The sequence below is a fragment of the Ruditapes philippinarum genome, unplaced genomic scaffold (assembly GCF_026571515.1).
Source record: "Ruditapes philippinarum isolate M1 unplaced genomic scaffold, ASM2657151v2 ctg1513_1_1_1_1, whole genome shotgun sequence".
Taxonomy (NCBI): Eukaryota; Metazoa; Mollusca; class Bivalvia; order Venerida; family Veneridae; genus Ruditapes; species Ruditapes philippinarum.
Window position 1 is genome coordinate 312,910 of NW_026852983.1, and position 17,981 is coordinate 330,890.

A 17,981-nucleotide genomic window follows, 5' to 3' on the forward strand; every position below is an offset into this window, starting at 1 on the left:
CAAAGGTCTGAGTTTTGAATGAAAAACATCGTCTACTTATGGTAGTATTTTGTACTAATTAAAATCTCACAATACATGCTGAAGTTATTAATTGGTGAGAACATCTGCTTTGAACTTAACCACGTCCTGTGGTAGGGACCTATGCATTTCACGTCACACCTCGTCTCCATATAGTGTGATAATGTGTACTTATTTGGAAATTCCATCATGGATGCAGAAGTTATGGACCGAACACAAGGTTTATACTTTTTTGATCAAATACACAAATACGTACGCAAGCAAACACACACATAATAATTCTAACATTACGATGATTTGCACTGGTATATTTTTAAATTTCAAAACTGGTTTTTAAGAAGGAACATGGGAAAATATTGTTGATAACCAAAATAAAGTTCATTATTTGTACTGGAGACAGTCAGGGTCAAATTGTAATTTTCTTTGCAATCTGAACTTTATACAAGAAATGAATATGCAAGGGTCTCTATATAATAATTTGCAGTGGGTAGCTTAGTCGGTTATGCTGCCGAAGGGGTAACACTTAGGTCTAGATTCACGTCCAACAAAGGCTTAAGGAAGATTGGGTATTCTTTACGGAACATAGAAAGAATAAAAACAATAATATATCAAGTTGAAAAGCGATTATTTATTGTTTATTTTCTCGTAGTTAAGTTTCTAATCAAAATATAAGGCACACCTTTTGTTATAATTAAACAAAAGTACATCCCTACGATATATTCAGCAGTAAAAAGATAATCAAGTTACATATATAATAACAAACCTTTTTGATTTTGTAATTAAGTTTCAAAACGTTATGTAGGGCACACCTTTTGCTTCTACAAAACAAAAGTTCATCCCTACTATTTCAATATTTCTAACAACAATAAATAAATAAAATAAAATGGTTAAGATAATAAATATATTAATTATTTTCCTTACTGTAATTTGATTGTAAATTAATAAGGCACACCTTTTGCTTTTTCCAAACAAAAGTTCATCCTTACGATTTGAATATATACAACCTTAACAGTCAAGTATCATATTTTCGTTATTGTTAAATATCTACACAAGGCACACCTTTTCTTATTATTAACAAAAGTACATCCCTATGATTCCAGTATTTTGATAAAGAAGATAAGCGCAAAATTCACAGGAAAAATAAACACGTATGTATTATATTTTCTTCAATGTTTGTTATTAAGTATATATAAGGCACACCTTTTGTTATTTTGTAACAAAAGTACATCCCTATGATATAAGTTATTTGTAAATTTTGTACCTTTGTTGATATTAAGGTAGCTTTACAAAGATCTCTACACTGTCTTCATGGTGTTTCTTTAAGCATCTTCACACTGATGTTACAAGTATATATTTAATTTAGGGCACGCCTTTTGTTATTTTCTAACAGAAGTTTATCCCTATAGTTTTTTTAAATAACTGATCAATTTAATTGTATTTATTCCACTTCAACAAAGTATTATTTGAATAAACACATTGTTAAATGTATCAAGATACAACTTGATGTAACAACGTTCTTCAGCTATGAACATGTATGTATTGTATAAAAGTACATTTATGTGATTGACAAATTGTGAATAATTGCAAACAAATAATACATAAAAAGGTGGAATTTACAAGGCCATAAAGAAATTATAAATCCTTATCATTTTTGCATGATATCATACACTATACCATGAATTGACCCTAAAAACGTGCAGTTCTTTCAAGGTAAGTATCACATTATAGACATATATAAGTTTTGCTACATGTATATCATGATAACATTAAAGTGGTCTGGTCTACATAACTATGTTTTATCAGACCATGCATCTCACACTTACCAACAACATCTATATATAATTCTTTAGTGGTTCGTTGTTATGTCTGGTACTTAACTCTATAAACATAATTGTTTACTATATTATATGCCTTGCATGAAATACCATTTCACTTTAAAGACGACTGTAATCAGGCCTAGTTAAATTGTTGAGAATTGAACATATTGTTTTTTCTTTTTCTTACAATGAATTTTAATAATATAGCAGCGTTAATACGTGCAAACATCTCAGCAAAATGATATAAAAAGATTTAAATATACTAAAGAATTCTAGTAAACGTGAATAGGAATCTATGCCTGCAGAAATGAAGTGCTCTTTTTACAAGTTGGTGCTCATATATTTTAAATACATGCATGTTTTACAGATATATACTAAGACATTTAAAGTAACATTATGATAAATATAATCTGAATTAATTTGAATCAAGTGAAGAACATAAAACAAACTTTATGTACATTAATGGTCATTGTGTGTTAATACTATGTAATAATTAACAACAATAAAGTTAAACCACATATTAATAACACTTAAAAAACAACACTTAAGAAGTATTTATATGGACAATGTTTCTATATTACAATTTAAAAACTCTCATGTCATACAAAAACATTTGCTACATTAAAGTGATAATTGCGTCGTATTGAAGTTTTAGCTAGTGTACATGACAACTATTCTGTTTTACTCAGTAGAGAAAAAATTAAGTGGTTCATTCATATATTGATTCAGTCACACACACAGGTAAATAGCCTATACATAATATAAGTATTTGATAATGTTCAGATATATTTACTTTCAATGTTTGTGATCTACAAACATTATGTTATCACTTCTATAAAAAATGCATGTAAAACACAAAAAGTTGCAATCTGACTATGTTCAGATCTTCTTAGGTTTACATGTAGATATGATCGCCGCCTTCTTGCCGTTTTGGATTATACGTTATACGATAAAGCTATTTCTAGCTCAACTTACATGAACTCAGACAAATCAGCAATTTCGCCTCAGAAAGGAACAACAACTTTAAGTAGATATTTGTAATATGTTTTATTCTATCATTTTTTGGTATCTTACCGTTTATTCTGGATTTATATAGGCGTCGCTATGTTTTCTCCCGTAATATGTTTACGTCTACATTTAAACATACAAAGACCTAAACTGTACTCAGACAAACAATTAAAAAGTTTCTATGTACAGTATGAATATTTACAATCAAATTAAAGCGCTCTGTGCAAACATTTGAGTACAGAAATCCAAAATATTACAGACACAATAAGGTAAACAAAATTCGAGAAATCCAAAATATTACAGCTAGACATTGTGAACAAATTCGAGAAATCCAAAATATCGACACAGTTAACAAAATTCGAGAAATATAAAATATTAAAGACACAGTAAACACAATTTCGAGAAATCCAATGTTTTACATACACAGTTTACACAATTCGAGAAATCCAAAATATTACATAGTTAACAAAATTCGAGAAAAAAAAATATAATGATAATGTTGTGAAATATGTTGAAATTATTTACATACCTAATTATAAATTAAACACGATAATTAAAATAAATATAAAATCATTTCACTTAAGGAATCAACACACGCGCACCGATGCAAATTAAGATAAAATCATTGCGAATAAAAACAGGCTAATAATAAATGATCACTATAGTAAATATATACACATACATTTAACAAATATGTATGATTTACTGAAGCACTGATATAATCAAACACTGAAAAAAACTACTTATACTTATAACATGAAAACATCACATACATCTTTTTTAGAAATAAAAATTACCTTAAGTCTACACAAAAACTTACTTACTAAGCAAATATTAAGATTTAAAGGGAGTTTCAAAATGAATGATACTTAAACGATGGTAAGAAACTTTGTTCCTATTATGCTCATCTGATCCAAATATACAGAACTAAAACATGAAAGAAAGATGTAAAAGGCTGGTTATCTTCAGAAGTATATGTCCATGATTTATAATCTTATATAATAACAATGCAGTTGCAAATAAAATATTTAAAGAATCACCAAACTAAGTATCAATAAAGATAATTATACATGTATATTCCTTTCTTTCTATGTGTAATAAACACAATTCTACAGGTGAGGTTTTGCTACATTCGTCAAACATATATTTAATTATGCAACTTTATTTACATAAAATTTATACACAATATAAATGACTACGAGTTATTCATTAATCTTAAACATGAAATAAACATGACATGTATACGACATATTTCAAAATACTTCGTTTTGTCGAAAATATACATATATCAAAACAGTTAAGATGCTTATACTTAATTACACATTAAGCGAATTAATCATACATACTAAAAATAATAAAAAGATGCTAACATCCTTTTCAAAACAATAACAAATGCTATCCTCATACACAACAACTTACTTCCCTTTCGAAGGTATATGCACAAAAGCAAAAATGTATTGATAACTTGTTCTATTTACAAATAGACGACAAAATTTTATTTCACATGATTGTATATAATGTGAAACAAAACAGCAGTAAAATATTATATACTAAACAGAAAGATCAAAACATCAAAACATAATTGTTTTAATATTTGTTTATACTTAGTCTAATGTGTTGATACTGGTTGAATAAAACAAATTAAACATCAAAATACTTGTACATGTATTTACAACACTTGTAAAAAGGTATCTGTGACAGATGATAATAATATTTTTTAACTAGATTTGTCACAGCATTAAAAAAAAAATATAAAACAATAAAACAAAAAATATAAAATAAAATAAAAACATTCAAAATCTAATAAATCACCAATTATTATGTTAAACGGACAATTGTGATAAATCTGACTCCTTAGAAAGGATCCGTGTGCATTTTGGGATTTAGTAATACAGTAAAATAAAAACACATATGTATATACACATTTGTTAAATATTAAGGTAAACCTACACGCATATAATACTCTGATCAATATTCACTTACTCAAAAGCACAGTTTTTACAACATTATATCAAATGCGACTGATTCAGCATATATAAACAATAGTGAATTATGAATTTCAAGTATTTACAAAACTGATAATAAAAATGAGAAATATGGTTATACGTTTTCAGCGCTAAGATAACATATTCATTACAATATAAGCAGAAATGTTCAATGCACAAACTATGTATGATACGAAACTATTCTTCACAGTCATCAAATTAGCTTGCCTCATCAGGTTACACACATCACGATATATATTCTTCTACAATGGTAATCATTTTACAAGCTACTTCAATAGAAAATTCAGCATCCTCTCTTTGAAAGATGTCCGATGGTATTCGAGGACGACTGACAGTATCTGGATATCGTAGTCTAGCGTGATCACCAAGTCGTGATTCCAGCAACTGAGCCTATATTTGTGTGTAAAATCGAAACAATTTTTTTCAATACTTTGATTGCTATTTTGTATATCATGATTCCGAATGTACATATATAATTGTTATATAGAAATTAAAAAGTTTTCATTGTTTCACGCTTTGCCTCCCACCTTTCAAAATCATTGATTATACATGTAGTTATACTCTATTTTTCCCAATAAAAATATGTTTTATTTTTCTTCCTTTTTTTTTCTCCGAATGATGAGTAATTAATCATAATATCGAATATATATTTTTTCATAACACTGAACAAACAAACAAATAGAAAAGCAAACCTGTTCAAGCATTGCGGGTTCACTCATTAAAAAAGTAAGACGATGACTGTAACTTCTTCTTGGAACATTGTTGGCGTCCTTGAAATATCTTGCCGATTTAAGAGCTTTTTCACACGACTTAAACAGTAAAAGAAAAGATTTCCCTGATGCTTAATATGTCTGAGAAATGGAGACATCATGGTTTTATCTTAAAAATGTCCATTGTGAGTAAAAACGTGGTATTATAAATCAATAGAAAAATGCTAAAAAATGAATAAAAGTCAAATCTTATGAAACAACACTTTTGTATGTCTGTGGCTATATACTAGTGGCATATTTAGGAAATATAAATCAATTTAAGTGCATTGTGGTAGAAAAATGCACAGTTCGAGTTCAAATGTGCAAGAATATACTCACTTCGGTTGATAGGCTTGTGTGATAAATTACAAAGCACTTGAACGATAAGCCGTGCATTTTTATACAACAATGCAAGAAAGAGTCATATGTATTTCAATTCTTACATGCTAATAAAAATGCGAATTGATAAAAATATGTTAAAAACTAAAGTGAGCGTAGAAGTAATATTCCAGAAGTCATTTGCTTTATTGACTTAATATATATGACGTCATATGAAGTGTAAGCATTCGTGTTTATGCCGTGCATATGTCGTGTAATACATGCACTTGACTGTCCTATCTGTTTGATAAGAAAATTTAGTGTGAAACATGTTAGAATATTAAATCGTTACTTTACTAGGATACATATTCTACATACGTATTTAGAACAATTTCTGTTGAATGAATAATTATTTTCACCTTGCTTAATATGGTGACATGAAAAAGACTATGAAATTTAACTGAATAAAATCAAAAACACAGGATACTTAGCTTCAACTTTAACAACTGATAACAAGCGTTTTAAGGTCAAACTTTCCTACGTAATAAGTAAATCAATTTAATTTCAGCGAATCTAAACAAAAAATATCTTAGCGACAAATGAGAGAAACAAAACTAAGTTTTCTTTCCCTTTATTTGATAACCAAGATAATAGATAATTAAAATCATCTTGGAAACATCCACATGTTTTTACCTCATGTGATTTTTATAAAGAATACAAGAAAGTTGCTCACCTGGTGACATAGGTAACAAATCCAATTAAAACCTTCAACACCGTCTGCAATTTGCAGCATAGCTTGAGCTGCTCTAAAATCGTTTTTTGCCTGCCGTAACCATCTTTCAGCTTCGGCAACATCAGGTCTTACTACTTGCTGTGACACAGAATGGGAAAAACGACCCGTGTTGTAAGAACAACAGTAATCGTCATAATTGTCATGATAGGCACGTGCATACGCTCTGGCACTTTCATTCAAATTGCTATAATACCTGGATGTTGATGGTGCAAATTCAGATGGCCCTCTTGTCATTTCATTTTCTGCATCATCCGTTAAATATTCTCCATTTTCAAGACGGCTTATCACTACTTGTATATATTGGAACACCCTTTTACTATAATCTCTTTGCTCTGGATTTTTATCTGGATGCCACTTAAAAAGAAGCCTTCTTATAACACGTTTTCGGTCAGCCGGTGGTAATTTCCATGCTTCTATTAATTGTTGCCTGATAAAACGACAATGTTCATCAAAAGGTTTTGAATTGATTGGTTCAGCATCAAACTGTTGGATTTCTTGTCCAGGATCTTCTTCTCTACGGACAAACCTATACAAACGATATATTGGTACTTGTTCTGAATAAATGTCAGGATTGCCCGTTAAGACAGTATACATCCTTCCCAAATCACCAAGTAACAAGTTTGATGCTGGACATTCATTCAAAATTTTAACATATATATAATTTGGATCATCTCTATCAAAATCAAACTTTGCGTAGTCAATTTCCATAGCAACACAGTTGAATTCATAGCTTTCAAATGGTTGGATTCCTTGTTCAAGAAATGGGATAAATCTTGGCTCAACATATGTTCCCGGCTTAGGAAAATAGTCTCTTCTTTTTAAGTTCTCCAAAAAATGAGGTTGAATCTTGAGTCTTTGAAGCAGGTCTGGTATTTTTTCAGGGGTTGTTATATTTTGAAGGAGTGGCATTACATAGATCATCGAACTCCAACGAAGCTGCTCAACACACATACGAATTAATTTAATCAGTCCATCTAAAATATGACTGATGTCTGTTACATCTTCAGCATCATTAGAAACAAAAAAGGTTATTTCCTGTGGAATAACACTCTTATTTACTTTTATATGATATGGTATAGCTATGTCGGAGCCGCTGACGACTTCATCATTATATCTCAGAACAGTTTTCAGCGACGGAATTTCGTAACATTTGACAGACTGTAACTTACTTCCAGCGTCCATAACTAAGGAATCATTAAATGTAGCTCCTTTTATTGAAAACTGTACATTTAATATGCCACCTAAAGCAGACAGTAATTCAGGGGAATGGAAAAAGTTTTCTAACACTAAAGTTTTACTGCTACGCAAGTATGATTGATTGGCGTCATCTGGTAGGTACACAATTTCTTCAAAAAGATCTGTTAAAAATAAAGGTTTTAAGTGAGCTGGCCAATTTGTAAACATGTCTCTCATTTTTTCAGAAGTTTCCTCTATATCAAGAAACTGATTTCCTGCAAACAGGTTTATACTGACATGTCCTTGTAATCGGTTTTGGAACCATATATTATCCGACACAACGATTTCGTTTGATCTCTGCAAAATGAGATCCTCATTCGGAAGATATATAGAGTTTACTTCATTTATACTATTGTCTTTATCATGATTATGCTGCAATAACTCCCTAATTGCTTTTCTTGCTATATTTCTTTCAGCTGGGTTCATTTCAGAATCTTTACATCGATCTTTTATCTTTTGCATAACGTAAGCATAATGGGAGAACATAATATGTTGCTTGCTTCCTAATTTCTCAAACATACCATGGTATCTTCCATAATACTTTGGAGCCGAGTACAAGTAAGGTTTAATCTCAAGATCAGTAGGTAAGTTTGTTATTACCTCACGTAGTAAAACTAAATCTCTATCTTCTGGGAGATGAACAAAAGGTTTGTTCTCCAGCCTTGATCGTATCGTTTCAAAACTGCCGATTTGTTTATCAAAATATTCATAAAAACATGTCATCTGATCTTTGATAAATTCTCCACCACATAAACTAGAAGATCTCAATTGTGGTTTTAACACATCACATATATTTTGACAGTGAAGAATAACTTTGCTTAGTTCTGGCTGTTCATAAATTTGAAGGGTGCGTCTGACACTTTTAGCAAGTTTATTGAAAACATTGCTTGGCAAAATGTAGCAGCTTGTCCAGCACAAATCTGAATGCAAACTTGACACTGATTCTTCAAAGCAAATGATTTGTCCGTTACCATTAAATTGTGGAAATATATCTAGTTTATGCTTCTCTACAGAATGGGATAAGATAAATTTAATTGATTTAATTCTATAAAGGGTTCCGGTTTGCCATATCCTACCTTTATTTGTTAGGAACGTTTGAAGAAGTGTGTTTGACTTTTCACATAAATCGCTGCTTGAGCGAAAAGTACTTTCAAATTCAATGTTACTTGCAAATTGGATCATCATTTCATCAGTGACTACACAGATTAAACCAAGTTGCTTAAAAAAATATCTCCATTGGTCACTTTGATAATTATCTGGTGGGAAATCATTATGACTTTTCATGCATCTAAAAACTTCATTTTCAATGTCATACAACTGGTTGACTCTCTTCATGGTACCATCAACATTTATAAACGCTATAAGTGTTAATTGCTGTATTATTTGGGCACGGACAGGTTTTTCCGGTATATCCATACTAAGTCTATCACGCAGAAATGTAATATGACTAATCCAATATTGCTTAGGCATTGCGGTGAAATTAGGCAGGACCATCTCATTGTAAACAATTTCTATATCTGCCTTACGTAGTTGAAGAAAATCATACAATTCATGTAGTAAATCGTTTTCTTGAAGCAATGTGATGCTACAGTTGTCAGCCCATTCTTGAACCCCTACAAATGGCATTCCTCTTGGAATAACAATTATGTCGTATCCGATGTCGATGCTTGTGAGGGTGCCCTGCATCGTTAAAAATAATGGTAACTCTCTTAGTTTTTGTGCAACTACATATGGATCTTTATCCTTACAAATTAAAGTATGTTTTCTCCCGAAATAAGCTAAGATTTCTGTACTTTCTCCTTTTATTAGCTCTTTGAAGGTTCGTATTTTCTCTTTGTGATAGACCAAACAGTCAAGTATATCAGAGGGCGATTCCAATGAAGGTACGCACTGTTTCAGAATCGATTTTATGATAGCTTCATTTCGTGATTTATCGAATACGCTCAAGTCAATTGTTGGCAGATTCAACTTCCCAAGTCCATTTCCAATTTTCTCCTGTTTTTGAATGTAAGTTAAATGCAACAGATATGGAAGCTTATGAATAGGAATTAGAGCGCGGTGCGTTTTTTGTTGAACACAGGGCAAGAAACTCCAATCATTTAACTGTCTTAAATTTGTTAGGAATTTCTTCATATCAATTTCTATTTTTGTTTGTGCGTCCATTGAATTATTTTTAAATTCTTTTCGCGACTGATCGCAAAGAAATTCATACAATAAAAATAACCATTCCTGAGAAATAGCGTTTGGATTATCTATTGTTTCAGATTGCAATTGTGTTTCAAGTCCAGCTGCGTATAAACTTTTCTGCATTGTATCTGGAAGCATGGTAGTAAAATCATTGAAACTAAATTTTTTGACCACATTCGATTCAAATATTTTAACATTTGAAAATATCGGAATCAACATAAGATTCATAAAATGAGATGATGATCTAGGTAAAAGTGTAGCAAAATCGGTAATAAACACTTTGTGATCCTCACTGAATCGTCTTAATTTGTTGTCTTGTGTCAGCAGAACAGGGAGACCCGATAATTTGTCTGCAAAACAGTCATCCTGGCAAATAAATTTGACGAAAGTCAGCAAATTTTGCTTTGTTCTAAACTTTGAGACTGTAACGTCAACATTTACCGGGCCTATATCACAACATGTCCGGTTTAAAAACAATATTGTTGTTTTTGGTGAGGAAACAGGAATGTCTTTTACGCCAGCTATTTGCATTTCGTTCATTATCGAATTTGGCGTTTCAATCAACTTCATACCAATATTTTTTAGGAATTCCCCGACCATATTAGTTCTGTTTTGTGTGTCCGATGAGATTGAGTATTTGGATAAATAATTGAAAATGTCGTTGAAATACCCACCCATGTACAATTCAGATTCAGAACTGACATGAGTCCATGTCAGTTGAAATCTATTCGAACTTCCAGAGGTGTCTTGTTGTTGAAAGTTGTCATTCTGACAGTCAAATACGCATGGGAAGAGGTCTACCTTTTGGTTAGCAATTTGTAAATAAAATTGTGAAATAACATCTCTCCAAATCCTAGATGGCGAATTATCATGTAGTGGAAGGAACATATGGTATTTCTGTAGAACATCGTTGACTTTATACCATGCATGTTGTGTTTTTAGAATCTTTGTTACATCATTTTGTATTTTAAGAATACCACAAATCCATGATGGAATAATTATATGTTCTAAGATATACCGATTCCATTCCATTCTAAAACCATCCTTCCATAAGTCCCTTCTGGACTCGTGATCTAGTGCAAAGTGTCCATTTACATGGACAGGTAACCCTGTTTCCACAGGAAGCGGTAGAAAACAAAAGGCTTTACCTGCATCTTTAACTTCGTTGGAGAGAAATAAAGATTGAGAATTTGCCGAAGATTTTGTATTCAGGAAATGCATCCATTTAAATATATTTCCAAATGTTGAAGTGCCTGGTGATTTTTCAACTTCTGCTTTCTGTTTTTTAGCATCAGTCACATTTAGAATACTGTTCAGAGGTAATGCTACACCACCGATTGGTATCAGACCAAGGTCACCATTTGAAAATGGGACTTTCATTTCTTTAGTTCTACTGGTTGTACCCTGATGACCAAATTGTTGGATTATCAAATACTTGTTCTTGCCTCCAAAGCTATCATTCACCGTCATTGGATAAATTACTCTACTGATATCTTCATCTAAATTTTTCTCCTTGTTATTAATGTTTTTCTTTACCACAGTATGAACATAATCGTTGAAAGCTCCTTTTTCTTTCATTGATTCATCAGAAATTTCAACATTAACCGAATATTCCTCAATCAGTTCACCATTTGTATTAATTTTAGATATTTTTAGACTCCTGACGTTTTTCAGGAAAAGCACTGATATATTTATTTCTTTTTTAAACCTATTCAAAATTGAATCCATTTTTGCTGTATCAATAACCTCCCCCTGTATATCTGAAGGAGTACGCCGCAGAGGGAATCGAAATATTGTTCCCATTTCACCTTTCATTAGTTGGTTCTGTGAAAATCCGAGTAATTGGTCTGGAAAATTAGCTTGAACATCCGACAGTTTGCACATTTGGCCAGGTTCGGTAATTGTTGCTTTAGGTAAACAGGAAAGTAGCGGATCAAACGTAATTAGATAGTCATTATTATCGCCGGCAGAAGATTTAGTTATAAACGATGGAGTGTCTGTTAAATGGTAAACTGAGTTAAATCCTACTCCATACTGTCCAGTTTTTGTCGGATCTTCACCTTTGCTTCCCTGACCAAGATTATGAATACCCTCAAAGTCTTCTTTTGTGAAGTAGCTGTTGTTAAACACGCATAACGCTGGTCCTTGAAGTGATGCACATGATTTACTGAAAAGTCTCTTTGTAGAATGTTCACGATAGTCCTTTACAAAATGTATTTCTGTCGCTCGAGCATCATCAGCATTCTGTAGGAGTTCTTTCATTATACTCTCATCACAGGGATAGGCCTTAAGAAGGCCCTTGATGCGGGTAACAAGCTTTTCCCTTTGACCAAATGATACAGCAATCGACATTGATTCGAAACATTTTAGTTCTTTTGTTTTTACACCTAATGATTCACCAAGAGATATTGGTATATCTCTATGAAGAATTTTTATTTCAGTGTTTGTTCTAAAGTCGATATTCTCAGCGGCTAAATCATATGTAGGCCAGAGCTGACATAAGGTATCTGGTGCTAAAATTCTGTCATGATATTCATTGAGACTATCGTACTCTGTTTTGGACATCTCTATGCTCTCCTTTAGATTGACAAGCAAAACACGGATTTTCTCTACATTGCTGCTATTGTTTATCCAATTGTCTTTTAACGAGTCGATAGCATTTATTATGAAACTTATGTCGAAGTAGTCTTTAACACCTAAGTACTTGCAAATATGTATCCATTTTATGTTTGCAAAAACAGGGAGCCGATATAATGAAGGTACACACTCTTCCTTTAAATTCAATGCAACATTTTCTGCCTTGACTAGAACAGTTTCAATTGGTATAACAGGGACATCACGTAATTCGATAAGACACTCAGGTACATTTTCTGGGTCACTCTTTATAACACTATTGAAATGTTGAAATACATTGTTATGTATTCTTTTAAATTCATCAAATTGAATAGATGTGTCTTTGTATTCCCGAACAATAAGCAAGATTTGCTCGACTAACAGTCGAGGATCCAGATCGTCTAGATCTTTAACATTCATTATTTGCAAAAATCTCCGAACATCATTTTGCCTTGCCTTTGCAATCGAGAAGAATGATTCATCTACTAAAAACTTAACACTTCCAACATAATCACAAAGTCTCTGACGCACCAATTCTCCTGATTGTCCTAGTAGTAAAGGTTTAGCATCTTTGTGATTTATACAATGTTTCGCTCCATATAAATGTACTAAATCATTTTTAGTCGTCTTATCAGCGCCCCATGAAAATGTCCAAGTCTTTGGCCTTTGTAAAACAGGCATGATACAGGAGCTTTGGACAAACTGTAATGCTTCCAAGTCATTGTAAAGCGACGTCAAAACTTTAGCATTCGATAAATAATCTATCACAGATGTACACCTTTCACGAGCACAGCTGCAGCAAACATGGGCTAAAGTCGTAACAGAAACACACCTATCAATCAGAAATGCATTGGGCATTACTTTATAGTTCATTCCAAGCCTTATCAGATTCTTTAGAGCAATCTCGTTACGGAACATCGTTATATCGTAAGGAAACCTTTCGTCGGCCACGCTGAATAGTTTTGAAAGTGATTCATACGGATGAATAAGGTCAGACGGCCGACGAAGTCTTTGTTGTGGTGACGTCGGAATACATTCAATTTGTTTCATGATGCTATCAATATGCTTGTCTTGTATCTTCAGAGCTAATGTTATCATATTATTACGCTCTTCAAATCGATTCTTCCAAAACGTATTATCGATATTTTTAAAAAATATCTGAAAAAAGTCTTTCTCGCCAATAACAGCAGAACGTAGCAACTCAATTTTGTCAACGTTACTTTTCTTTATATTTTCAAAGATGTATTCTGGCATTTCAATGACTGTTTTGTCCTTTCTTGGGATGATGTGTTTTAGAAACTCAAATGCTGTGGCTCCGCACGATTTCTGACGAAACTTTGGGTCTAAAAATACCGAATCATGGAAATTTACCCACGATCCATTTCCCTCAAATATTTTGCATTTGCTAGCAACAATATGCTTGTAAAATTCATCTTTAAAATGTAGAAGTACATCGGAACAGTTTGATGGCCAAAGTGTGTAATATTTGTAAGTCTTGTTAACATTCATCTCTTTCTCTGAAAGTTTTTCAAGCAGTTTGATGAATGCAATTACCAAAGCATCTTCTTGTACAGCATTATTCCAATCATTTCTGTTACTGCTTTTATCATCCTCCGTTATAGTAACAAGCTGACGTCTATCTGAAGTCACAGCAAAACAACCGTTAACATGAAATTGCAATTTTGTTTTAATAGGAAGTGGAAGAAAACAAAATATATGACCTTCTGAATAAAAGCCAGCTCCTACATTTTGTATTGCAATCGGTGTTCCGTCTGTTTGATCTGCACAAGGAATAGCTACAGCTGCAAGAGGAACTGCACCCTCAGAAAACAATTTTTGCGACATTTTCAATGACCGGCTATTTCCTCTAGCCCATGACAATAGCCAAACTATTTCAAAATTTTCATCCATATTGGCAAGGTTATCAATTAAAGCCTTGCATTTTTTCGTTGTTATATAATGGATAACAGTTTTATGCATTTCGATAAAATTTCTTGCTTTAATCTGTATCATTCGTGATAAAACTGACACAGACAGTGGTTTGAATAAGGAATGTGCAATTTGGAACACACTCTTATGAATGTTGAACAACAGTTCCGGTTTTGAAGCGTTTGTTGACTTTTCATCAAGATGAAAAACTTCAATTGTTGTGACATTTTGCGAAAATAAAAGCATATTTCCCGCTGTTAGAATTAGCATTCGCAAAAGTTTAATCATTTCTTCATTTGTATAAGACACAGAGTAAATTTTACTCTCCCTTGCCTGTTCTTCTGTGCGAAGCGGAAGTCTGAATAATGTTCCGTTGTATGATTTGAAATCCTTATCACCTATCTCGCAACCAAAAACACCATTGTATGGTTTGAATTGGTCACTATGTCTCAGTACTAATGTTGCATTCGGTAATGTATATTTCAATCCCGTTCCGCGTACACTTCCGAGATATTTTTCATGTGGGTCAAAGAAAACAATGTTAGATCCAGTGATAAAACTTGGCAAGTCTGTAAGGTTGTAAACAGAACAAAATCCTAACCCGAACTTTCCTATTTTCTGTACATCAGTTTGTTTAGTTGCCGCGTTCAACTTAGTTATATTTTTTAAGTCATCATCAGAAAAAACTGCATCATTGTAAACCCATAATGCTGGCCCTTGAAAGTCTTTCATGCCCTTACAAAGAACTCGTTCTCTTAGTTCTCGATTTTGTCGTTCATCGTAAAGGAATCTCACTGTAGTAGCACCTGCATCATCTGCATTCTGTATTAACTCTTTTGGGACTGATAATCCATCAGTATAACCATCCCTCAACAAAGCATGTATCCTAGTCGTCAAATGTTCTTGTTGTCCCCATTTCTCAACACCAAGTTCCTCTGCATCCAATGCCGCTTTCCTTGATATTGACTTTACTCCCAGAGCTGTAGCAGTCTTTACTGGAATCATTTCATGTACGAGATAAGAATCCCCATTGTCTACGCAAAATAATGTTGGATCATCATCATACGTACATTCCGACGCCGGTCGGAGGGTAAAACCACTTGGATAACATGTATCATGTACCATCATTAATATTTCAAGATCACCAACTGAAACAAACCCATCAAGAACAAGACTTGCAATTTTCTCTAAAATATCAACTACTATGCGCTTATCTCGATTCATAATTACTTTGCTTTCTACTTTTTCATTACATGAATTGATACATTTAATGGTATTTTGCAATGTACATATGTCTTGCTTCGGTAGACAACCAAGCGAGATAAATAAATGCTGAATACACATGTATTCTTCTGGAAGATAGTAATAATGAGGGTGCAAATCAATGTCTGCTTTCTGTTTTTCAACTATAACTCTTTCAGGGGTAACAAAGTCTTCTCCTGTCCAAATAATGTATTCGACAGCCAAATCATCTTTCAATTTTCGTACTTCTTCTTGACGTTTACTAAGATGGTCATAAATACTTTTGATTATAGGCATTACATCAGATCTGTAGTGCACTGAATAGCAGTTTCTAACTATTTTAAGCTGCTCAAATATATTTGATATAGCTGGCGGATCTTTCCACCCGAATACCCCAGCAAATGGCTCTGACGTGCATTCAATAATTGGCATTATTCCTCCTACAAGGAGGCTTAAACTAATATCTTTTGCATCGGAGGGTTTACAAAGCGTGTCATTACTCTTAAACCATGTAATACAAGGAGGATATCCTGGCACTCTCTTTTCAACTGGAATACACGCAAACGAATAGATAGATTCCCCTAAACTAAACCCGTTTCGACAGGCATCTTCTAGCAAAGAGGGTTTCCTAGAGATGATATTCATAAACGCTTTTGCTTTACGAAGAAGATCTTTGTTGTTTTTTCTCTGACACTTTCTATTCAAATCGTTCAAAGTGGTAGCCACGCTGTAAAGAAGCATGCAATCTATATCTTGTATACCTTTAAGTCCAAGTATTTTAAGAATATGAACTGCTTCTGTATCCTTTGTATACGTAGAATCTGGTAATAAGCACTCTCCGTACAGTAAATCTTCAATAACTTTTTCAGAAGGGTCAAAGAGCTCCGAGGCAATATATGAGCGGGAGTTAGGTCCTGTTTTGAGGAAACGCAGGTTTTTTGCCAATCTCACAATTTTTGAACTGTTCTTGAAATAATGGAAATTAGTAATTAAATACTTGATAAACAAATTGAATTCTTTATTGTTCTCTTCCAATCTTTGGTTAGCAATTTTGAGGTACTCTTCAACAATATATTCAACAGAAATTTTTCTTCCGCCTAACTTTGCAACGAATGATTCCAATGATACGTTCACTTGAAGGCATGTAAACGGTAACATTACGGACGTTGGAAATGATTCCTTTCCATTTATAAATGTAGGCGTTTCCGTTAAGGATGCTGCTTTTCTTTTCCCATCAATATAATTTACAGCTTCAAATATCTTGAGTTCCTTTGTGAAGAGTTTAACATTTTCTGACATTTCAAACTGACATTTTACCAGCATTTTCATAAACGCCCTTTTTTCATTCAATGAACAAGAATTGTTGAAAGCAGTCACACTCTGATAAACAGTTTGCCCTTTACTTATCCGAGACAAAAGTGAAATCACATTTTTATGACTAGGGGAAAGGCAGTACTGGTGTATGATATCTTGTGGAATCCAAGGCGGTAAACTTTCTAATATGGTTACTCCAAGTAAATGGAAGCAGCTGTATACTTCCTCTGGAAAACCATCTTTTGATCTAAGAAGGAGGAGATCAGTTAATTTTGCCAAATGGATGACTTTAGGGCTTTTCCAGGATCCTTGTTTCAGTACTGGTACAATTGAGAGACCTGTTGAGATTGAAATGTTTCCTTTCATGATAAAGAACTCCCACACATCATGCAACCATTGAATGGTTAATTTATTTGATCCAGTTAGGCGTAGTGTTGTAGACGCTCCTAATTCGGTCTTCAGAATATCTTTTAAAAACGAGATTATTGTAGATGCGTTCATTTCTTTAATTTGCGAAGCACCTGAAAATTAAAGAAAATTATCATTTTACCCAGTTCAATGACACTTTTGTACTACTTTATTTCTTAAAATCTTCTAATCATTCTAATGATGCATATTAATATGTTTTATATCGAAGCAACAGAGATGGTTTTGACAAAGGATTTTGAAGATCTTTTCATGTTTTCGATGAAAATGCTTTAGTTATATATCGTAGTTATTTACCAAAATGCTCGTAACTTATTAACCGTAA

General features: G+C 32.8%; 1 protein-coding gene across 1 annotated transcript in view; it reads right to left on the reverse strand.

Moving 5' to 3' along the window:
* Positions 1–626: 626 nt before the first annotated feature.
* Positions 627–17,981, reverse strand: part of LOC132730188 (sacsin-like) — a 32,850-nt gene continuing 15,495 nt past the window's right edge. Inside the window, exons 6-8 of the mRNA XM_060716048.1 lie at positions 6,650–17,751; positions 5,542–5,658; positions 627–5,239 (exon numbers count right to left, since the gene is read on the reverse strand). Of these exons, the coding sequence (XP_060572031.1) occupies positions 5,075–5,239; positions 5,542–5,658; positions 6,650–17,751 (11,384 nt within the window). The 3' untranslated portion in view covers positions 627–5,074. The remainder of the gene's footprint in view (positions 5,240–5,541; positions 5,659–6,649; positions 17,752–17,981) is intronic.